The 23,389-nt window shown below is 57.2% G+C and overlaps 1 protein-coding gene across 1 annotated transcript; it reads left to right on the top strand.

Annotated features, from left to right (window-relative positions):
• Window positions 1-308: 308 nt before the first annotated feature.
• On the top strand, window positions 309-11,638 carry GFI1B (growth factor independent 1B transcriptional repressor). The gene is made up of 7 exons (XM_027616544.2): window positions 309-439; window positions 6,999-7,118; window positions 7,530-7,667; window positions 8,106-8,368; window positions 8,948-9,085; window positions 10,185-10,350; window positions 10,883-11,638. Exons 2-7 carry the CDS (start codon window positions 7,019-7,021, stop codon window positions 11,059-11,061), a joined length of 984 nt encoding a protein of 327 aa, XP_027472345.1. The 5' UTR covers window positions 309-439; window positions 6,999-7,018; the 3' UTR covers window positions 11,062-11,638.
• The last annotated feature ends 11,751 nt before the right edge of the window (window positions 11,639-23,389 follow it).

Here is a 23,389-nt window from a genome sequence, read left to right as displayed (position 1 = left end):
TCAAGTATATAAGTGTTTTAAATTTAAGTTTAAAAACGGAATGATTTAGCCATCCTTTCCTCTTCCAGGAGGCGTTAGTTAGAATGTCCCGGGGCAGAGCGCGGCTCCCCGGGTGGAGGGCTGGCAAGAGCCCGAAGTCGGAGCCGGGGAAGCTTTGATAAGCAAATGCAGCCCCGCGCTCGGGCGCTCTCTATTGGCTGTTCCTTCACCGCCAGATTTTGACACAAATAATCAGATTGAAAATCAAGGAGGGGAACAGAAGAGGGGGAAAAAAAAAACCAGAGAGAGTGAGAGAGAGAGAGAGAGAGAGAGAGAAAGAAGAAGTATCTATTTGAGCAGAGAGTCCGAGGTTGACAGAGTGGAGCCGATCCCCAGAGGCTGGGAGGTTCCCACCAAGACCAAGACTGCATCCAGGACCAGACGGCAGAGCTAGGGACAGGTGAGTGCTGTCATTCCGGCCTCTTCTTTTTCAATTTGCATATCTGACTTAGATTGTTTCCAGGCAGGTCACCCAGGCCCTTTGGCAGTTACAGGAAGAATTAGGTGGACTGGGGTATCTCTTCCACAGGATGCAGCTTTCAGCCCTTGAACCCAGCAGACAGGCGGTGGTGGGGGGCAGAGCCCTATAGGAGTTCCGCCCTCTGCCAACTGTGCATAAACGGCCTTTCCAAAACCCGGTTGGGTCTGACGGTGATCACCTGTGTGTGCGAGGTCATACCCGCAAACCCAGCTCTCCCAGGGACCTGGGCAGAATGTGGGGCAACACTCATTCAGGCACCTGGCTTAGTGTGGCCCTGTCCCCTCTTCACCCTGAGCTTCCCTTGTCTATAAAATTAGAGTGAAATTGAGAGGACTCCGAGGGAAGTTCTACCCCCAGCATCCCACACTCCCCAGTGCCCTTCACCCAAGTTCCTGGGGCACTTTGAGAGTGAGTGCCCTCCCATCCAGAGCCCCGTGAGGGGAGAAGGGAAAGTGCCTTGTCCACCACCCCCAGCCCCCGGCCTCCAGGAACAAGAGGGCTGCAGAAGGGCAGGTGGTTTCTCAGTCTTTTCTACCTAATTTGGGAATAAAAGACCAAGTTTAGAGTCTGGGCATCTGGTGCCGGCTCTAAAGTAAGGCTTGTTAAGAGGGGAGTCTATAGAATAGCTGTGGATATTTGCTTGTATACATTTTTCTGTGGGGAAGGTCTGCAGCTTTCATGAGTTTCCTGGAGGGGGCAAATTAATTTGCAGGCTCTGAACGTGGATCTGACAGCAGCTAGCTAAGATGCACCTGCCCATGGAGGCTCACACCTCCTGAATAGTTATCAGTAGGCAATGAATGGGTAGAAGGTTTCAGTCTTAGTGAGGTGGCGAGTCTCTTGTCCTCAGAGGTGGTGCACAAGGGACTCTTTTATTTTATTTATTTATTTTTTAAGATTTTATTTACTTGACAGAAAGCAAGACACAGCGAGAGAGTGAACACAAGCAGGGGGAGTGGGAGAGGGAGAAGCGAAGCAGCCTTCCCGCTGAGCAGGGAGCCCGATGCGGGGCTCCACCCCAGGACCCTGGGATCATGACCTGAGCCGAAGGCAGATGCTTAAGGACCGAGCCACCCAGGCGCCCCACAAGGGACTCTTTTAATAAGGAGATGTGTCAGGTGTCTTCCAAATCAGGATGGGGGGGTCAGAATGCTGGTTTCCCTGCAGAAGGTGCCTGGGGAGCATCAGAAAGCCATATCTGCCTTGGGTTTGATGGATGGAGTTACTCAAAACGAGTGCAGAACATTTTCTCGAGGCTTTCAGGAGGGCAGGTGAGGTTGGGGTCCTTTTGGAGAGCACAAGGACTCTCGAAGATTCTGGGACCTGTCGCCCCTGGGAAAATAGCCTGACCACATATGATTTCATCCCTTTTCAGAAACAACAAAAAAACCTTACCCCCTCCTTAAATTAGAGGGAGGTTTTTGTTGTTGTTGTTGTTCATTTGCTTTCAGGAATTCAAACCAACGGGAGCTGCTCCAATTCAGAAATGTCCAGGAAATGTTTTGTTCACTCATTTTTGAAATGAGTGTAAAATACATGTAAAATACACATGACTGGAAAGTGACCATTTTAATCATTTTTAAGTTTACAGTTCTGTACCATTAAACGCATTCATAATGTTGGGCAACCGTCACCACCGTCCACCTCCAGAACTTTCTTCATCTTTTCAAACTGAAACTCTGTCCCCATTAAACATGAACTCCCCTCCCTTTCCCGTCCTCCGGCCCTTGGCTCTCACCACTGTCCTTTCTGTCTCTATGAATCCGACTTCTCTAGGGACCTCATATAATTGGGGAGTCCTACAGCATTCATCTTTTTGTGACTGGCTTATTTCCCTTACATGGGGTCCTCAAGATTCATCCATGTTGTAGCCTGTGTCAGCACATCCTTCCTTTTTCAGGCTGAATAATGTTCCATTGTATGGATATGCCACGTTTTGTTTCTCCATCATCTGCTGATGGACACTCGGGTTGCGTACATCTTTTGGTTATCGTGAATCATGCTGCTGTGAATTTGGGTGTACAAATACGTCTGAGTCCTTGCTTTCAATTCTTTTGGGTATAAGCTCAGAAGTTGATTCACTCACGTGTGACACTGCAGTCTCTGAACTTAGGAAGAGCATTTGAGAATTGCTTGCAGGTTTCAAATAAAAATAACGACCCCTTTCTGCCGGGGCCCCTAACATGAAACAGGCCCATTTCCCTTAACTGCTACATGGAAAGGGTTTTTTTTCGTTGTTGTTGTTTGTATGTTGTTTGAGTCACGTCTTTAAACATAAAGGAAGTCCAAAGGGTCCTCTGTCACTGACTCTGAGAAACAACAGTCTTACCCAACCCTCCCAAAAAGGGAACCCGAGTGATGAGGTTCTTAGTCAAGACAGGTCAGTCCTTCGGTGAAGGTCAACAAACTGTGCATGGGATTTTAGAGCAAAAGGGAAGTTTAGAAATCTCTTAGTCCAACGGTCCCTTTTGAGAGATAGGAAAACCAAGCCCCAGGTTGGAGGCCGACGTGGTCAAGCTCAAGGTCACAAAATCAGACTCAGCCCCACGGGAGGTCCGTGGCGCCCCGTTATGTGGAAGTCACCAGGCTGTGGCTTCGAGTCCACCTGGACGTAGAGGTGCGGGGCCGAGATTCTGACTCGGGGTCAGAGCACCCTCTATCGGGATGGAGGGTTTGGAAGAGATGTTAACAGAAAGTCTCTTTCCGGAGGTCGATACCATCAAGGCCTCTGTTTCATGAAGAAATCTTAGGGTTCTTTCACAATCTCTGCTCTGAGCTCTTTCTCAGAACGGTCCGTGTGAATCAAAACGGTGTGGTTGTTAATTAACTACAGTATAGGTGATTGGTTCCTGTTTTTTTTGTTTTTTTTTTTTAACTCTGCTAACAGGGGCCAAAAGGAAGTTCTCCTGGTGTGTTGGGCCCCCACGGGGAGCTTGAAGGCTTAAAGCCATGGGGTTGGCTGTGCCATTCTACCGGGCTTGGTGGACAGAACATTCTAGAGAGGGAGAGGGAGGGAAACTGGGGGCTCTGAAGGGGATCCCTAGAGTGGGCCCTGAGAGTCGCTTTCCTCCAGCCAGGGACCCCGGAAGCTGGGACTATGTTGTCCTGACTCCTAACCAGTTGACCTCTATGGTGTCCTCAGGCTCTGAGCCCAAGGGAACAACAGAGCTTCCTGAAGGAGGTCTTTCTCTCCGACCTCTCCCCGCAAAACTCTCCAGGAACCCATGTGGAACTTCTGGGTTCTAGAAAAGACAGAATTCAAAGGAATTTGATTTTGCCATCATCTTGCCCCACCAACCAGCCTTCCCTCCCTGCTCCAGGCAGGTTGTCTTCATGGGTAGCTGGAAAGACCACAGGTGCTGATGGGCAGAGCCCTGGGCCAGGAGTCAGGTCCCAGCAAGACAGGAACACAAGGCCTGGATGAGCCACTTTCCTCCCTCAGCCTCAGTTTACCCTGTGAGCCCGGAAGACAATGCCCCCATGGGTGTCAGTTTTCATGGCGTAACGCACACCAGGGAGCTCTAGACACCTTCCTTAGCCTGTCTGCGCACTTGCCTCCGCCCCGAGTGCCCACCGCGTGTCTGACAGTTGAGAGTATAGAGGCCGGGGCGGGGCGGGGCGGGGGGCGGCGGGGCGGGGGGCGGCGGGGCGGGGCGGGGCGGGGGGCGGCGGGCAGCCTGGGATCATGAGCCAGTCTCCAAGCCTCGTTCCTCCTCTGTGAAATGGGGCAGTAGCCCCTCAGCTCCCAGGTCCAAACTCACGGAGCTAAGGCTACGCAGATTCTGGCTGCAAGAAGTATCTCCTGGCATTCCAGCAGTTTCATGCCGACCTTTGGTTCTCGTTGGCTTACTACTAAAATACTATGTAAAAAATAATAGATCATCTTTTGATAGAGAGACCGTGGCCCTTGGAGGCTCCCCCAGAACAAAAGGCAAAAGCACGCAGCCCCCGCCTCTCCTGTAGGGGGTGTGTGTGGGGGGTCTCCTCTGGCTCTGCCCAGGGTCTGGCCTCCCCAGGGGATTCCTGGACCCAAGAGTTAGAAGGGGGAAGGGGGAGTGGTGAGAGGAGCCCTGGGGGAGGGGAGGAGGCAGAGGAAGACTGCCCCTGGCAGATAAGGCCACGGCAGGCTTCCCGACAAGCCTGGGGGAGACAGCAGGCCAGGCAAGCCTTGGGAGGGCAAAATCTGATGGCTGGACTGGACCCCAGAGCCTTCAAGTCCCACCTCTTCATTTCAGATCCCAGAGGGAAAGGGCCTGGAGCATGTCCCTGCTCCTGGTCCCGGGCTCATCCCTGTCCTCGGAGCGCACCTGCTCTGGGCAGGGTACTGGAGATGCGGCCAGACAGGACAGGGCGTGGGCTGTGCCAGCCTTCCTGAAGCTTCTCCTTCCGCGGGCTGTGAGGCCACCACCTGCTCAGTGCTCCTGCAGCCCCAGCGCTACGCCGAGCACTTTGCACACTTGTTTGTAGTAGAGGTCCTTTCTGCCCAACAATGGCAGGAAGGTGGCTTGTGATGCCCGTTTAGCAGATCTGGACACTGAGGCCTATGGTGAGGAGGGCAGGCCCTAGGACTGCCCAGGGTGGAGTGGCCTCACCAGACTCCTGATGCCCTGGGGGCTCTGGTGAGGGGCAGGCAGGCCTGGGCACAGCTGGGGGCCTCTGCCTGGCTTGGGGTCACCCTGGGGGAAGGGGTGACTCCCTGCGCCTGCTCCAAAGGCAGGGCTCCAAGCTGCCCTCTCTAATCTCCCTCCGCACAGCCGCTCCTCGCCTTGGCCTTATCACCCAGCCCTGGCTCTTGTTGGAGCAGCTGTAATCCCTTTCCCGCGCTTGGCCCTATCATCCCTGCAGCCCTGCATGGCGGCTGGCCTGTGGAAGGGGGCCCCGGCTCTGAGGCCTGGGAATGGGACCCACAGAGGAGCCACCAGCAATGCCACTGACGAAGTATTTCCTGAACTCCTGCCTGGGCCTGGCCTGGGGTGGTGGAGAGGAGAGAGGACCACTCAGATGTTCTCTGTCTCCCAGGAGCCCTCGGGGGAGCCTCACGGGCTGAGCACAAGGAGCCTCGAGGGGCAGGAGATGCTCTTCTCACGCCAAGCCAGGGGTGTCAAGGTGTTCAGGCTGGTCTGGCTCTACCACGCCACCGACCCCCGCCCAGCACCAAGGGCATGTCCTTTTCCTGACTTGGTCCTCCGTGTCTTCCCCCACCCCCTGACTGGTGGGTTCGGTACCATGCAGCTGAGCTGGGCTGCCCACTGCTTAGTTCTTACAGTTGGTGGACATTGGCCTCTTCCTCCATGTGCACAAAATGCCCTCCGTCTTCCCAGTGGGGTGGCATGGGGGAGTCCTCTCGGGCCTTGAGCCCCACATGCAACTCCAACCCCCCACACCCCCACTCAGAGAGAGAGAGAAGGCTCCTCCCTCTCTGGGCACCAGACTCTGGGCTGAGGCCACGGACGAGGGGCAGCCCTGCTCTGGGTGCCTCAGTGCCGCAGTAATGTGGCTTTCAATCGAGGTGCCCCCTTTGTTGCAACCCGCCTCCCCTGCCCCCCCCCGCCTCCCCCCCGTAAGCACTAAGCACATAAGATGCACTCGCCGGCACTACCTGCCTGGGTGCTGCACCTTACAGAAAAGGGAGTAGGCCCAGAGAGGTTAAGCGTCTGCCCCAAAGTGCACAGCGGGTGAGCTGGAATTCTAACCCGTGAGCATCTGACTCCAAAACCTGAGCTCAGACCACCCCTTCCATGGCCTCTGGATGCAGATCCCCCAGGGGCGCAAATGCAGCTTTCTGGATGCCGGGGCCACCGTGTCATATTTGAAGCCACCCCTGTCCTTCCTTCTCTGCTCCCAGTGTGATTCAGGGCATGTGGGCAGGAGCAGACTGACCCTGGGGATTTTGTAGAAGGTGGGTGTATTAGTTTCCTAGCAAGGGAGTAGTGGAGGGAGGTTAGGATTTGTAGCCACTGTAGCCAACTACCAGAAACCAGGTGGCTTAAAACAACACAAAATTTATTCGTTCAAGGTTCTGGAGTCTAGAGATCCCAAATCAAAGTGTCTGCAAGGCCAGTTCCTTCTGGAGGCTCTGAGGGAGTTTGTCGCGTGCCTCTCTCCTGGCTTCTGGTGGAGAGAGCGATGCTCGGTGCTCCTCGGCTTGTGGGCGCGTCCCTCCCATCTCTGCTCCCGCCTCCAGATGGTGTTCTCCCTGTGTGTCTGTGTCTGTGTGCCCAAAGGTCCCTCTTCTTATAAGAACCCTGGACATACTGGGCTTAGGGTCCACCCTCACTCAGTATGACCTCATCTTAGGTTGGTAAAATCTGCAAAGACCCTATCTCCTCAGAAGATCCCATTCACAGGTAGACATGAACTTCTGGGGGACACCATTCGACTCAGGACAGTGGGTTCTGATATCAGGAGGAGGCTCTAAAATACAGAGACTGCTGTCTTCTTGCCCCTTCCTAACTGTTCTCCCCCTCTCCCCTTGCAGGTGTGGGGTGCACATTTACCATGCCACGCTCCTTCCTGGTGAAGAGCAAGAAGGCTCATACCTACCACCAGCCCCGCATCCAGGAAGATGACCCGATCTGGCCTCCTGCCCTCAGCCCCAGTGAGTCAGAGAGCCCCCTGCGGCACCCACCCAGGGCTCCCTGCCCCCTGTGTTGGGGATGCGGCAGCATCCCTTCTGCGAGCAGAAGCTCAGTAAATGTTGGTTGAACGAACGAATGAATGCGCCCGTCTCTTCTGACCCGTTGGGATGGTGGGAGCATCCGGATCGGAGCTGGTCCCTAGCAGCCGACATGTGGGTCCTAACCAGACTCAGGAAAGATCTAGGGCTGAGGCTGGGTGCTCAGAAAACTAACACCGGTCCAGGAGTTCTCCTCGGGGGCGTTGCTTTCGGCCTCCATCCTGGGCAGGGCCCGTGCGTGTGAGCGGCTGGGGATGGCAGCAAGTGCGTCTCTGGGTCCCCATCCTCCTAGGAGCTGTAGCTGGTGTCTCTGATGGTCTTGTCTCCCCACAGGGGCCAGAGACCAGGTCCTGAGCAATGATCCCGTCCTCAACACCCTGTTCCCAAACCAGTGCCTGACCTGGACTGACCTCAAACGGGAGCCAGAGCTGGAGCTGGATCAGAGCCTGAGCAGGACGGCCTTGGTGCCAGGTACCCAGGCCGGGGCCACTGGCCATTCCCCGTCAGCCAGTGCAAGTGGAATGGAGGGAGGATGGGCTCATGGAAGCAGGGATCCTTGGAGTTATGGAGTCAGGCAAGATCGACAAGGCCATCCGGATACAATCTGGGCTCTCCAGCTTCTGCCTGGACCCCTCTAGGACGGGGAGCTCACTCCCAGATGAGAGCTTCTGTGTGGCAGGTCAGAAGAAGTGGTGGGCAGGCCAATGCAGTGGGTGAGGTGGGCACTCTGCAGGTGCCGGGGACCTGAAAAGCTGAGAAGCCACGGTGAAGACCCAGACCCTCTCCCACAGTAATACTTTGGGCTATGCACCACAATCCTCAGCATGAGGTCATCAGGTGGAGAGTGGTGGGGAGCAGTGCCCTAGTTATCAATGAATCACCACCATACGCGTGTCGCACTCTCCACAGAGGGCCCTGCTGTAATGCCCCGATCCCAGGACAGGGAGTCCGACTCACCCCCGTTCTACAAGCCCAGCTTCTCCTGGGATGCCCTGGCCTCGTCCTACGGCCACAGCTACCGGCAGGCCCCCTCCACCATGCAGTCTGCCTTCCTCGAGCGCTCCGTCAGCCTGTACGGCAGCCCTCTTGTGCCCAGCACTGAGCCGCCCCTGGACTTCAGCCTCCGCTGCTCCCCGGGCATGGACACGTACCACTGCATCAAGTGCAACAAGGTGGGCAACTTGGGTATGGGTATGGGTGGGCTCGCGGGCCCTGCTGTGCGTCCCCTCTCCAGTTCCCTGGCAGCTGGGTGCTCCCTGTGCTGTGAATCTTGAGTCCTTTGGTGGGGTCGAGGGTTCAGCATGCTCGTCCTCACCATGAGGACGAGGACCATGAGCCCCGGCTGTGTGCTAGCCCTGTGCGAAGCACTTGACATGCTTGAGCCCTGGGAAGCGGACAAAAAGCTCAGTGAGGTTGAGTCACTGGCCCAAGAGCGCACAGCAAGTAGACATCGGTACCAGCATTCAAACGTGGCTCTGGCAAACTCCTGGCTCTTAACCCCTAGGCTATTCAGCCTCTAGCTAGGGCCAGGAGGGGCCTTTGACATGCTCCCACAGCCCCCACTTTCTAGACAGGAAGCCAAGCCACAGAGAGGGAAAGGGACCTTCCCAGGACACACAGCACTCCGGTGCTTCTCCTGCTTTATGGCTGTCTGTGCCTGGGCATGGAGGGGGTGGGGCTGGCTTTGGGACCCAGGCCCATCTCCTTCTCCACAGCCCCCAGTGGCCTCACGCTCTGCCCCCTGCCCCCAGGTGTTCTCTACCCCACACGGGCTCGAAGTGCATGTCCGCCGCTCCCACAGCGGGACCCGGCCCTTTGCCTGTGACGTCTGTGGCAAAACCTTCGGCCACGCCGTGAGCCTGGAGCAGCACACACACGTCCACTCCCAGGTGGGCAGCTGGCCAAGACCAGGACCCCCCCCTTCCCATTCCTGCTCTGTGCCTCCCGCAGGAAGCCTAGAGCTATGGCTGGGTCTCTCACCCTGCCTCTGAAGGTGACACAGATCAAGGGTCCTTTACCCCCTCATCTGGGTCCCCCAAATCCTCTTTTTAAAATACATATATGTTATATATATTTAATATATGGTTTAATTTGTTCTTGATAATGAATAATTATGCTTTAGTGCTAGCCTCCGTTATAGTTTTCCCAACACACTCCCTGATGGACCAGATCAGCTTCACGTGCTGTTGGGAGAGGCTCCTGGCCCGGTGGGATTTCGGGGGCAGAGAGATGTCTCTGAGGCTCAGAAATGATCCTGCCGTCTGTGTGTTCAGAAGAGGTGTCCTCAGCTTCGAGGCCCCCGACTTTTAGAATCTTGGGGTCAGGCTTAAACGTTCATCTTGTCCCACTTAAGCCCTTCTTGAACCTTCCATTCCAGGGAAAGTACCAGAAATGACCCGAGTTGCTAACACAGGAGTCAATAAAAGCTCAGGCTGGAGAGGCAGGATACAGTCATGAGCGCTTCCAACTGTGAACGCACACCACGTGCTAGTAGTTGCCGGCTCGGCTCTCTACACTTTGAGCTCATTACTGCTGTTCTCATGTACAGATGAGGAAACCGGGTCTCTAGAGGTTAAACGACTTGTCTAAGGTCACGCGGCTTCTAAGGGGCAGAAGCCAGAGTCGTGCCCCAATAATACAGACTCTTAACCAAAGCACTGCGAAGCCCATGACCATGCCCCAGATCAGTCGATCTATCAGTCAGTCAACAAACGTGTGTTGAGGCTTATTTTGCATGGGATACTGTTAAGATTACAGGGGAAAACCCACAGGAGGCCTCTCCGGCCCCATGTCTCAGCCCCCCCTTGGGATGCAGAAATGGGGGTCTCTTGGTCCTGCTCCTCCAGGACCCGTTCTCGAGGTCCCCCCAACGAGTGTCCTGTTCCTCAGGGGATCCCGGCAGGGCCCGGTCCTGCGCCCAGCGTGGCAGTCCCGGGTCTCGAGGCCCCGCCCGCGCCTGACCCCCCTGGGCCTCGTTTCGTCCGGCAGGAGCGCAGCTTCGAGTGCCGGATGTGCGGCAAAGCCTTCAAGCGCTCGTCCACCCTGTCCACGCACCTGCTCATCCACTCGGACACGAGGCCCTACCCCTGCCAGTTCTGCGGCAAGCGTTTCCACCAGAAGTCGGACATGAAGAAGCACACGTACATCCACACAGGTGAGGCGCCCGCCCCTCGTCTGGCGCCGGGGTTCCCCGGCCACGCCCGCACGGGCCCAAGCAGAGCCGCTCCCCGCCCCCCTCCCTCCCATTGGTAAAAGGTCTCTGCTTCGGCCGGGCGAGGTGGGGGGGGGGGGGTTAAGTTACAAAGCGAGAGGCGCACACCTCCACACAGAGGGCTGGACGCTCTGCTACTTAAGTACACGTTTAATGCGTAGAAAAAACGCCGGGAAGGGAACGGCCAAAGTGTGATCTCTGGGTCCAAGTGAGACTTGCAGGTGGATTCTCCATTCATTCATTCCTCCAGTCGTTCACTGCTTGGCTGTTAACTGAGGGCCCGGACCCAGTCCCCGTCCGACCAGGGTGCAACCCCGAGGGCGTTGTTTTCCCCTCTTCCTTTTGTAGTTCTTTTCTAAAGCGCATGTGGGCTGGCCGCGAGATAACACATAGCAGAGTTTGGCGAACAAATGCAGGGCAGCGGGGCGGCGGGCCTGGCGCCGACAGCCCTGACTCGCTCCTTGCTGCCCCGCAGGTGAGAAACCCCACAAGTGCCAGGTGTGCGGGAAGGCCTTCAGCCAGAGCTCCAACCTCATCACGCACAGCCGGAAGCACACCGGCTTCAAGCCCTTCAGCTGCGAGCTGTGCACCAAGGGTTTCCAGCGCAAGGTCGACCTGCGGCGGCACCGCGAGAGCCAGCACAATCTCAAGTGAGGCTGCACCTGCCCTGGGCTCCCGGCCAGCCCGCCGTGAGGTCCCGTGACCCAGAGGGAGGCCAGCCTCCTGCGCCCAGATCCCCGGTCTCCTGGAGTCAGGGCTGGGCAGGAATCTTTCAGCTTGTTTTGAGACTCAACAGAATTGCTGTGTGACCTCGAGCAAGTTGCTTTCCGTCTCTGGACCAAGATTTTCCTGCTGCAAAATATGAGAACTGGGCTGGGTCTTTTCTGAGCTAAGTTGTTTTAGAGGTCTAAGAGCTTGGGCGCCTTCCCTCTCATGGAGCCCAGAAAGCCAGCATGGCCCTCCCCACTCCCCCCAAGGGATGCCAAGAATAGCCCATTACTGGAATCCACAGAGAAATCCTCCCCTTCTGCCTGTTGCCCACCGTGCTGGGATCTGGTTTTTAGTGGGTCTCCTTCTGGCTGCCATGGATGTCCGGAGCTGCTTCTTGTCCCAGTAGGAGGCCTAATACCCCTCTGCTTTGGCCAGATGTGCTGGCTGCCCCCCACTTCTGACTGGCACTCAGCCGGCCGCGGGGCTTCCGGGCTGGAGAAGCAAGCAGTCACTGCTAACAAGAGCCCGTTCCTCTCAACTGCTGTAAATAAAAATAAAGACACAGATTTATTTACGTTTAACCAGTGTTCATTGAGTGTGTCCTGGGTGCAAGTTAGGCTTTGGGAAGGGATGGTAGGGAGCTTCGAAAGGCAGAGAAAGCCGGGGCGCCAGGCTGGCTCAGTCGGTAGAGCACGCGACTCTTGATCTCAGGGTCGTACCTTCGAGCCCCATGTTGGGTGTAGAAATTACTAAAAAAAAAAATTAAAACTTAAAAAAATAAAGAGAGAGAAAGCTCTGGACTGGCTGACAGATGGGTTGGGAGATGTGGCCTCACACCAAACTGGTAAGTGCAGGAACAGAAGCAAGAGAGCCCGTAGCGGCAAGGTGATGGGGAAGGCGAGGCTCCTGCAGCTGGGGGCTGTATCAGTCTCCGCCGGCTGCTAACCAATTACCGTACGGCTAGTGGCTTAAAACAATACAGTTTATCCTCGTATAGTTCTGGAGGTCAGAAACCCAAAATGAGTCTCACGGAGCCAAACTCAAGGTGTTAGCAGGGCTGCATCCGTTCAGGGTAGAGGCCGTGGCCGCCCTCAGCTTGTGGCCGCTTCATCCATCTCAAAAGCAGGTGGCTCTGACCTCTGCTTCCATCACGCGCCTCATTCTTCTGCCTGACCTTCTCGCCTTCCTCTTGGAAGGACCCTGGGATCACATGGGGCTCATCTGGATGATCCAGGGTAATTTCCCATCTCAGATTTCTTGATGTAATCACCATGGTGTGCTGAATAACGGCCCCCAAGGATGACATCCGAGTCCTAATCCCTAGAGCCTTATATGGCCAAAGGGACTTTGCAGATAGGACTCACTTAAGCTTGGTGCCACCGTTTACTAGCTGTAGGACATGACAGAGCTTCCTCGTCTGTGGAAGGATTCCCTGAGACCATGCGTGCAGAGCAGTGAGCAGGGCTTAGCACCCGCTAAGTGCTGCCAGGCCGTGAGTAGCCCTTTTTGAAGTCCTGCCCATCCTATGAGGTCTGCTCAAATGCTGCCTCATCCATGAAGCCTCCCTTGGTCATTCCAACCGGAAGCTCTCCCACCTCTGAAGGCTGAGCTTCTTGAGCTCCCCACTTACACCTCAGGACCCACTGAACCTGCTATGGCAGTTATATGTGGGTAACTTTCTCCTCTGCCAGAAGGTAGTCTCCAGTGCCCTCAGCATCAAGCCCACACCTGGCCCACCCAGTGGACACTTCTGAACGAGTCTCTTCCAGGTACCAAGCAGGGCCCGGGGTTTCCGCACATTGACTCGAACCAGCACAACCCTCTGCAAAGGAGGTGTCATTATCCCATTTTACAGAGGGGTTAGTGGAGGCTCAGAAAGGTTGGCCAACTTGCCCAAGATCACACAGTGGGCAAGTGCAGAGCTGGGATTCGAATCTGATTCCAAGGCAAGAGGGTCTTCAAGTCTCTGTTTACTTCCTCCCAGTGACACCGGCAGATGCTCCCCCCACACTGCTCCTTTGCTGTGAACCTGTGGGTTCTGAGGCCTTCTGGGGCATGGCAACCCCCCAACTCCCAGGCTCTGGGTCTGGCCAGCCAGGACTCCTATTACGCTTCATTCCAGTGGCTCTTTCTGTTTACTTCAGCCAGAGTGCCCTGTCAGGCTTGTGGAAGCAGGGGTAGGGGGTTGAGATTTGCACAGAGGGAGGGTGGTCTGGCCTCCTCTGCAGGCTCCCCATTTGTGGGGGTTCCCAGCAGAGCCATGGAGACCACCTGCGCCCTCCTCTCCTCATGTCCATGGACACAGTGGAGGCCAGAGATGGGGAGCCATACACTGGGGCCAGGCCTGGAATGGGTGTTCCATTGCTCCATGTCAGGGGTAAGGGAGGGTGCTGGGCACACACACACACACACACACACACACACACACACACACACACACACACACGATGGGGAACTGCTTTGCATGCTCTTTGTTTGCTAAACAAAACCACACCAATATTAGGATTTTGGCCACTTCTGCAGCAGGGCGGGGTGGGGAAGAGAAGCTGAGCTAGACAATGTACCTTTCTTCATCTGCTCAGGCTCCAGCGATCAGCGCCTCCACTGATAGCCCACATGCTGTGTGGGTTGGGGGGGGCACTGCAGCCTCGGAGCCCTGGAGGCCAGAACCCCATTTGCACATTGCTGAGACAGGAGGCCAGGGTGTGGGCAGGCAAATCCTGCTCCCCGGGGAAGACTCAGCCCCGTATGGTTCCTGTGGCCCCAGAAGACAGTCATTGGGGGATTGCAAGCCGCTCTGCATGTGCCCTGAGCCTGGAGTAATGCCACTTGCCCTTTCCCAGCCCGGAACCCTCCCAGGGCTGCAGGAAGCCCAGGGCTGTCACAGGAAGGACGGGCGTCACAGGCAGGGCTGCATTCCCTGGAGAAGGCTCGTAGCTAAGCCAGCACTTTGCAGGCCATGAGCATCCTGTCCAAGTTCTGTCTCCTTCAGCACCGGCATCGGGGCGGGCTCAGCAGGTGCAGTGGGGCACCCCCCCCCCCACCGTCTGCGATTGCAGAGAGGCTCCGCGGTCCCATCCTCCACTTGCCATTCCCCTGCTGCTGCCTACCTGCTCTGAAGTTCCTGCTGAGTCGCCAGAAAACACTGTCGAGCCCAGTGAAGCCCTCCCATGGCTTCCCTTTGCCGCATAAGGGGACAGAAGTCCAGAGAGGGGAGGCCATGGCCCAAGTCACACTGCCTGTTAGCAACAGTGTCCCTCAGAAGCCAGGCTCCTGGCCTTCCCCCCAGGGCTGTGGGATCGATGGCACAACTCTAGGGGACTCTGTTTACATAGAATCCAGGGCCCGTGGTGGCCTCCGAAGACTGCTGCACTGGCCCGGCTGCTGAGGGCTGGGTGGCTGTCTCTGGGGACACGGGAGACTTCAGGATGTTCTCAGCAACTCCACCTAGAGTAGCAGTTTACTCAACAGTAAATAACAAAGTTAACAATGTTAAAATAACACTTTACTATTACAACAAACCAGCCGCGCTAGGGAACGGAATGCAACATCTGAATTAATGTTCAGATAAAATGTCCTGTTAGTGGTGGCAGCTTCAGGCCACATCCACCCCGGGACGTGGCCACATCCCACACGGCAGTCGGGCCCTGCCAGCCCTGGGACCAGGGCCCCTGAGGGACAAAGTGGGAGATACCCAGCGGAACCCTCCATGGAAATAACTGATAAGGATGGAAATGTGTTTCCCAGGGTCAGCCCAGGCTTCTGTGTGTGGCTGAGTTGGCCCCAGCCCGTCCCCGCCTGTCCCCACCCGGAATGAAGTGCAGTGGCCCGGAAGGAACAGAGGGACTGAGTTGAGGAGGCAGGGCCTGGCGCCGGGGCAGGGGAGGAAATGGTGTTATCTAGAATAGGACTTATTCTGAACGTTCCCTAGAAACCAAATGTACCTCCCTCTATCGCCTCGAGAATGAACCCCCAGCCCTTCACCATGACCTAGCCTTCACTGCCCTAGATGGGCTCCCACTCGGTGTGGGGACACACTACCCCAGAGGGAAGGAGCAAGATGAATAAAGGGGTGGGGGTGGGGGTGGGCAGGGAATCAAGGAGACGTGACCAGAGAATGATGAAGATCTGGGCTGGCCAGAGGTGTATGAAGCCAACTGGCCACCCACAGTGGGGCAGAGCCTGGTGCCAGCCCCAGACCGCATAAGGGACCCAAGACCCACGAGAATCTTCTAAAGGCACCCGAGCCCTTGACTGATCTGGAGACCAGGCGAGGAGCCCAAGAGACATATCAGCTGAGCTTTTAGAAAGAGGATCCGGAGGGTGGGTGGTGTGGCCCAGGGAGCGCTGCAGTGGGGAGCCTGAGCTCCTCCCCAGCTCCCTGCCCAGGCTGGTCAGGGAGTGGAGGGCTCCCCAAGAAGGAGGGGAAGACACACGGAAGAACGGCAAGGTCATTCTGAGCCGCTTTCCTGGAATTCTAAACAAGCAGCAAAGTCTTCCTCTCAAAAGGCCTTTAGAGAATTCTGGATGCCTCACACGTGCATCTTTGCCCATAGTGTTCCCTCTGCCAGGAGCACCCTCTTCCCTCCCGGGAGCCCTCTCTCCACCTTAAACCCAGCTCAAGTGCATGAAAGTTGTCAGCCACGTGTGCTCAGCCCATGACCCTCCACTTCACTCCCAGCAGTTTCTGTTAAAGAAATAGTCACGGATGGGCACACAGATCAGCTACAAGAGCATCTTCTGGAGCCCACTGGCAATGGGGGGAAAAAAAAATCAGAACCACCTAAACTCCCGCGAGAGGAGATGGGAGCAAGGGTGCATCCAGACAACGGACTTCACACAGCCATCGAAAGGGGCCTGTGTGCCTTGCAAGGACTGACCTGAGGGACCTGGGGTCTGCCCAGAGCCCGATGCCTGTTTCAGCAGAGCAGGCTGGTTCCCTAACAGCGCAGCACACCTTCGTAGATCCTTAAAGGAACAAATCTGAAGAGAATCCACCAAACCAATGACCACAGCTGCCTCTGCGGGCTGGGAAGGGCAGCTGGGCTGCTCCCTCCATGGCCGTCTCTAAAGGAGACTTGGATTTGTGTGTGTGTGTGTGTGTGTGTGTTTATATTTTTTAACTGAAAAAATTGAAGAGAAAATAGATTTTGCAGAATAAATGTGTCAACATAGGAAGCTGTTCATGATATCTTAAGTGAAAGAGTGGTTTAAAAATCAGTATACACCACCTGATTCCATGTTGTTCCTTGCACACACGGAAGGAAGTTTGCAAGGATAAGGGGCAGCGTATCGACACCGGCTGTTGCCGAATAAAGGAGTTGTGCATATTTCTTCCCCCTGTTTTTCAGTGTGTATGTTTTATTTTTCTGTAGTGGGCACGCATGATAACATTATCACCGGCATTAAAAAAAGGCTCCTTCTGCTCAAACATCATTTCCCTGCTTTGAGGTTTGCCTTTCCGCCCCGCCCCCCAGCCGCGGGCCCAGGGCTCCCTTAGATGTCTGTGCAGCACCACGGGGCGGTTCCTTTCTCCTGACGAGTGCCAGAGGGCTTGCCCCTGCCCACCCCCCAAGCCTGTGAGCCACCTCCCAGTGGGCACTGGGTCCAATTCTTTGTGTCTTAACACTCAGCTTGGGGCCCAGCACCTAGCAGGGGTCCAGTTAAGGCTAGGATGGTCAGTCAACCCCCTCAGGGCCCCTGGATCCTCTGTGACAGGTGGGGTGGGACCCTGTCTGGGGAGCAATGGGGGCAGACCCCAGATATGCAGCTCTTCCTCCTGGCCTTGGCGGAGGGCTGTCCCCTCCCACCCACCTCCCTGGTGTCCAGCTTCGAGTGGGCCCCAGCCGAGATCCAGGCAGGACCCGGGGTTCCCATGCAGGGGGAGCAGCTGCAGAAAGGCAGGAGGAGGGAAATCTGAGGCAGGGGCATGTACTGAGCGGCCGTGCTCAGGTTTAACCTGATAACTTTATCAAACAGTGCCGGCTGCCAACCGTCGGCATGGAGCAGGCCAGTGGGCTTGGGCAGGAGGACACTCCCGGCCGATAGCGCCTTCCAAGTGTTATCAAGGGCCTGACGGCCCAGGGAGCAGGAGAAGGAGAGCGGGACCGAGAGAGAGAGACTTGCAACCACTTCACCCCAACGACAAAGAGCCAGGGAGGAAGAGGCCCCTGGGGTTCCTTGGGGGGCTCTCGACTTCCCAGCCACGCCAGCAAATGCAGCCAGGAATTAAGCCCCATGTGGGCGCAGACTGGACACCCCACTTCTCCCTGGTCACAGAGTGGTGCTGATGCTGCCTAGCTCTTCTGCGAGGCCTAAAGAAAAAGTGCCCTTTTCTGGAAGGTTCTTCACCCCCGAACATATGAGGGAGCAGGAGGGCATTTTCCACCATTTCTTTCCCGGTTCCCACCTGCGGCCTCGGGGTGAGAGTCAGGCTTGGGCCAGCCCTCCGAACACCCACCCTGGCACTGGTCACCCTCCTGGAGTCAAATACCTCATCATCCGTGCCTCGCGAAAGGAAACTGAGTCTCAGCGAGTGTAGACGAGGGGCAGGAGAGATGAGAGGCTGAGCAACCACCCTTAGGTCGGGAGGGGCGGCAAGACAAGCTCCGGCCCTGTAAGGAGAAGCCACTCCCGACGGGTGCTGCTCCCAGGCCACAGCTCAGGGCACAGATGGCCTGACTTTGGCTGCGAAACCACCCACTGGGGGTCAAGCAGACCCCAAGGTCTGCGGGGCTGCACTGGCGGGTGAGGGGGGCATCACAGTAGATTTTTAAAATTCCCTTTTCTAGAAAGACTTCTTCTCGGTTTTCCATGATGTGGGGGTTTTTTGGCAGGAGGTGGTGGAGGAGTGGGGGAGAAAGATGATTTGTTTAAAGAGGGAGAGGAGAGAGGGCAAGAGCTCCTGGTGGCCAGGAGTAGCCTGCAGGGGCCCCAGCTCTGCCCAGCCTGGGGCACCAGCGGAGGACCAGGCCTGCCCATATTTGCAGAGTGGATGGCCACGCTCCCTAGGTCCCCTATAACAGCCCAGACCCATTACCTTCCAAGAGGCACACAGACAGGTGCCTGCCACCTGCCAGGCGCCATCTAGGCCAGTGGGGGATCCGACACCACGCCTGCCCTCCTGGAGCTCAGTGGGGACACCGAGGAGAGACGGCACAGGGAGTAGGGGAGACATGGAGATCTCTGGTTCCATGGGTGGCCAGGGCGGGCCTCACTGAGACGGGCTAGCTGTTCCCTCCAGTAAGAGAGAGGTGGGGATGGAGAGAGCCCCAGACAGGGTGTCAGGAGGCTGGGACGTCACTATGGCCCCCACTTCAGGAGGCTGCCCTCTGGGCCTTGTTTCTCTCGTCTATAAAACGACACCTGTGGTCTTTGGGAGTCTCTAGACCCAGAGTCCCAGATTTCCTTTCTTCAACCCCCACACCTGCAGCAGCTCCCCGCTGCTTTAGAAGGAATAAGGGGATCGAGGGGTGGGGGTGGCAGCTGGTGGCTTGCCCGTCCGCGGGCCCATGGGGCGCATGGCTGCCGGCGAGGGTCCGCACAGGGGGCGCCTGACACATTTTTTCGGCTTAGACCTCTGCTCAGCACTCCTGACAATAAACTAATATCTAATACTGCGTGAGCCATGGGGAGCACTTCACACAAATGGACTCTGTGAGGGAGGCACCATCACCCCCGTGTTCCTGGGAAGGGCACGGGGGCAGGGGGTGAAGTGACTTGCAGGTCCCCAGGCAGTCACTGGGGCCAGCCCCTGTGCACAAGTCAGTGTAGCTCCTGTCCTGGCCGATGGCCCCGGCCTCGGAGCACAGGCCCGGGGCTGGCTCCCGGGGCCCAGGAGTACTCCCCACTGTCGTGGGGCGGACCGACCTGGGACCCTCTCGTGGGCTGTCCCTGCAGACGGCTGGAGCCACAGACACCAGAATGAAGCTCAGAGCTATTTCTGCAAATGGTGACTTGGGACTTCCTCCCAGATCTCTTAAAAATAAAGGGGTTATCGTGGCCCTCAGGCTCCTTCCTCCACACGAGGAACCCTGACATGATTTCTGGGGAAGGCCCGAGCCCCCAGGCCTCCCTCAGCCCAGCGAGGACTTATCTCTGAGCTCAGATGGGCAGCAGGAAGGGAGTGAAGCGACCACCGCGGGCAGCTCTTCCTGCCCCAGAAGCCCCTTTTGGGAGCAGCAGGGGATGTGGCCACTGACTCAGGGGCGTCAATCACCCCTCTGCCCCGGCCTGCGGTTGCCCACCAGACTCTGGGGGAATCAGAAATCAGGGAGCAGAGAGCATTCTGGGGAAGCTCCAGCACATCCAGCCTGGCCCCTGCTCCAGAGGCTCCCACTACCTACACCCAGTAGGACCCCTGTCTTGGTCTATGGCCCATCTCCAATGCTGGTGGGACATCTGTCTCCTCTAGACACCCGAAGGTCAGACCACCCTGCCCGAAGAGTGAGGGGCACGGAGGAGGGTGAGGGAAGACCCGGGCTGGGACTACCTCTCCCTGTACCTGGCTCAGTTCTGCAGCAGAGAGGGGGCCAGGGGCCTGCCCACACCCTCTGGCGATCGCCAGTCTCAGACTTTTAGTCCCGATAGAGGGCAACTCTTGGGGTACTGAGGAGAGAACCCCAATCTCCATTCCACAAGCATTTGCTGGGTGTCCACTCTGGGCCCTGGCGGGGTAAGAGCTAGGAGAAGGGGCACCTAGGGGACTGTAGGAGGCTGAGGGGCTACCAAGCCCAGCCCCCAGGGCCAGAGACGTCTTCTTGGAGGAAGCAGACATCTGAAACACAAAAAGAGTTTGATCCATCAAAGGTGGGGGAGGGCTGCCCCAAGCCAAGGAACCAGTGAGGCAAAGGCCCTGGGGAGACGAAGACCTCGGATCAGCCCCTAGTTCCACTCCCCCCCTGCTGGGGATCTGGGGGCTAGCCAGTGCCCCTCTCGGGCCGCAAGAGCCCCATGTGTAAACCTCAGGTGCCTTAGAAGGTCCCGGGAGCCATCCTGTGGGGCCTTAGGGCCCAGCCACTTTTGCCCTGCCTCACTGTTGGCTCTCATGGTCCACTGCTGGGTCTCAGGGTCCCCCAGCCAGTCCCCCGTGGCTCACAGCGCGCCCACCTGTGGCCCAGTCCTCCTCTGGCCTCCTTTGGGAGGGAGATTGGGGCTTTCAGAGCTGAACGTCCCCAAGGCAGCTCTTCAGGAGCCAACAGTCTTAGCTGGAAACCGTCACAGCTCGGGGTTTCCTCCAGGCCGGCCCCCCAGCGCCCCCCAGCGCCCCCCAGCCCGGCCTCAGACTTATCACTGCCCTCCAGCTGCCTCGCCCCCAGCCTCCTCCAACCACCTCCCCGGGATGATTCAGCAAATCTTCCCTCCCTGGGGTGGGGGGTAAACAAGGGTGAAAAAATCACAATGTCAGATTACAAAGCCCCAACCGTAGGGCAGGCCCCTGGCAGGGAGATAAGAGTCCCCACTCCCCACCCTCAAAGCCCCCCTCTGGCAGATAAACCTTCTAAAGCAGGGAGGGGGGGGCCTGCTGCAGGTGTGGGGCGTAGAGGTCTGGCCCCGAGGAAGTCTGGCTGAGAGAGACAGGCCGTTGGGTGGCCCTGCCTGGGCTGAGGACCTGGGGCCCCGGCCACGCTGCAAACGGCTGGACAGAGAGGAAGCACCAGTAGCCGAGGGTGGTGCTGCTGGCCCGCCCCCCCCCCGCCCCCGCCTGAAAAGCAGAAAGAGAAGGGGGGGGCTTTCACAGAAAGTTCACCTGGAGGGTACCCACCAATGCCCATCACCCCCAGTGCCCCCGGCCAGAGTGGCCGGCAAACCATGCCGCAGGCCGGGCCCTGCTGTGTGGAGGAGGTGAAGGCACCAGGCCTCGTGGGAGCCCGGAGAGGCTGGGATGCCACTGACGGGCCCCTGAGCCTCCCCCAGGGAGGACAGGGATAGGCCAAAGTTGACGCGGCCACATCAGCTCTGGAGACATCTTCAGAGGCAATCCTGACTCTCCAGGCTGGAGATGGGCCAGACATGGGCTGCCCTAGGGCCCCGACTCCATCTCCCGAGACCTCTGGACATGGGGAGGAGGCTGGGCTTGTGAGGCCGCCCGGCTTCCTCCGCCAGTGTAGACGGCCAGCCGCCCGGCCGGACGATGGGCTTGCAGTTCGGCCTTACGCTGGGCTCTGTCTCCCGAGGCAAGTCCTTTCTCTGCCCTGGGCCCATTGCTTGTCTGTAAAATGAGAACGGTAATAAAACTCGCTGGTACAGCTGCCCGGGAGACTCAGTGGGCGCAAGTCCAGCACAGGTGGCCCCAGACAGCCTCCGGTCTCTGTGTCCGAGGATGGGGGTGGGGGGGGGGCGGTCAGCATCTGGTTGGAACGGGAGTGACTTGGGGACAAGGGCTCAAGCAGTGCGTGGCACACAGGGCCAAGGGTCCAGCTGGCTCTCCTGCTTTATCTGGGGAAGCTCGCAGAGGTCATTCATCAGGGGACGGTGAGGCTGGCTAGCGGGGAGTCGGTGGCACAGAGAGGGCTCTGGTTCCCAGGGCCCTCTGCCTGTTTAAATCCCCAAGCAGATTGGAACTCCTCAAATGCTCCCTGTGGACATCCCTTTCCTCCGCTGGGGCCTCGAGATGCACCAGGAAGAGAGCTGGTCCAGACGACGTCTACGCTCCCTTCACTCTAGAGTTTTGCCAAAAACCAACTGCTCGTTGGCTGTGTGCTTGGCCCCAGGGGCTGAGCCAGGAACGAGGCTTCCCAGCGGCGTGATGCCTGGCAGCCAAAAGTTGGAAGCAGCGCGAGCATCCATGGAGGGAGGATGGACACATGAATTGTGGTCTATCCGTACACCCAGTAGTACTCAACCTCAAAAAGGGGCTGGCGGGGAGGGAGTGGGCAGTTGGTTTTATGGGACCAGAGTTTCGGTTTTGCCAGCCGGGAGAGATCTGGGTGTGGATGGTGCTGATCGCTGCCCCCCGCCCCCCACAACAATGTGTGTACTTTTAATGCCACTGAATTGTACACATATAAATGGTTAAAATGGCAAATTTTACGTTCTGTATATTTCAGCGCCATAAACAAAAAACTGGAGGTTACAGTGTGGCCTTGGCGTTTGCTGAACACAGGCTTGAGAACTGGAGCCCAGCCTGAAACGGCTCGCAGTCCAGGTGGAGAGGCCCCTCCGCGGAGGCCAGCAACGCCAGGGCGCCCTGCTCTGGAAGAGCCACGGAGGCGGAGGGGGCGCTTCTCCCGGGGGTTAGCAACTGGGCACCCAGCAGGCAGCAGCTCTGGAGCCCCCATGTCCTTCTTCCCTTTCTCCCAGATGGGTTCGCCTGCCTCTGGGCTCCAGGAACACTGCTCCTTTTGCCCGGAAGGCAGTTCCCTCAATTCCTCACGTGACTCACTCCTTTGTTTTAGCCTCAGCCCCCACGCATCCTGTAAGGAGGCCTTGCCCAGTTACAGACTCACAGCTCCCGGCAACTGTCCCATCTGCTGCTGATCTTAACTGTCAGCAAATAGCTCTATGTACCGCCGTCTGAATATATTTCATGCAGGTCTCCACTGCTTCCCAGCACTCAGCAAATAGACACTTTCAGTGGGCAGATGGGTGGGTGGGTGGATGGGTGGATGAGTGGATGGTGGTTGGTTAGATGGATGGATGGATGGGTGGATGGTGGTTGGTTAGATGGATGGGTGGTTGGATGGATGGTTGGATGGGTGGTGGTTGGTTAGATGGATGGGTGGATGGTGGTTGGTTAGATGGATGGATGGATGGTGGTTGGTTAGATGGATGGGTAGATGGATGGGTGGATGGATGGATGGATGGATGGGTGGGTGGATGGTGGTTGGTTAGATGGATGGATGGATGGGTGGATGGTGGTTGGTTAGATGGTTGGGTGGTTGGATGGATGGTGGTTGGTTAGATGGATGGGTGGATGGTGGTTGGTTAGATGGATGGGTGGATGGGTGGATGGTGGTTGGTTAGATGGATGGATGGATGGTGGTTGGTTAGATGGATGGGTAGATGGATGGGTGGATGGATGGATGGATGGATGGGTGGATGGTGGTTGGTTAGATGGATGGGTGGTTGGGTGGATGGGCAAACAAATCAATAGGCCTGGCCCTCCCCATCCCAAAGGGGCTGATGCACAGTGAGGGTTCAGAGCTTGTGACAGGTGGAGCTGGGGGTGAGGGCTGCTTTCTAATCTTTTGCCCCTCGACCTGAGCCTGTGTAGGTCATAGACCTATGCCCCCTTCCCCCACATCAGTGAGAGGATACCAGGGACCCCAGC

This window comes from Zalophus californianus, chromosome 13 (assembly GCF_009762305.2).
Source record: "Zalophus californianus isolate mZalCal1 chromosome 13, mZalCal1.pri.v2, whole genome shotgun sequence".
Taxonomy (NCBI): Eukaryota; Metazoa; Chordata; class Mammalia; order Carnivora; family Otariidae; genus Zalophus; species Zalophus californianus.
This window is presented reverse-complemented; position numbering and strand designations above follow the sequence as displayed.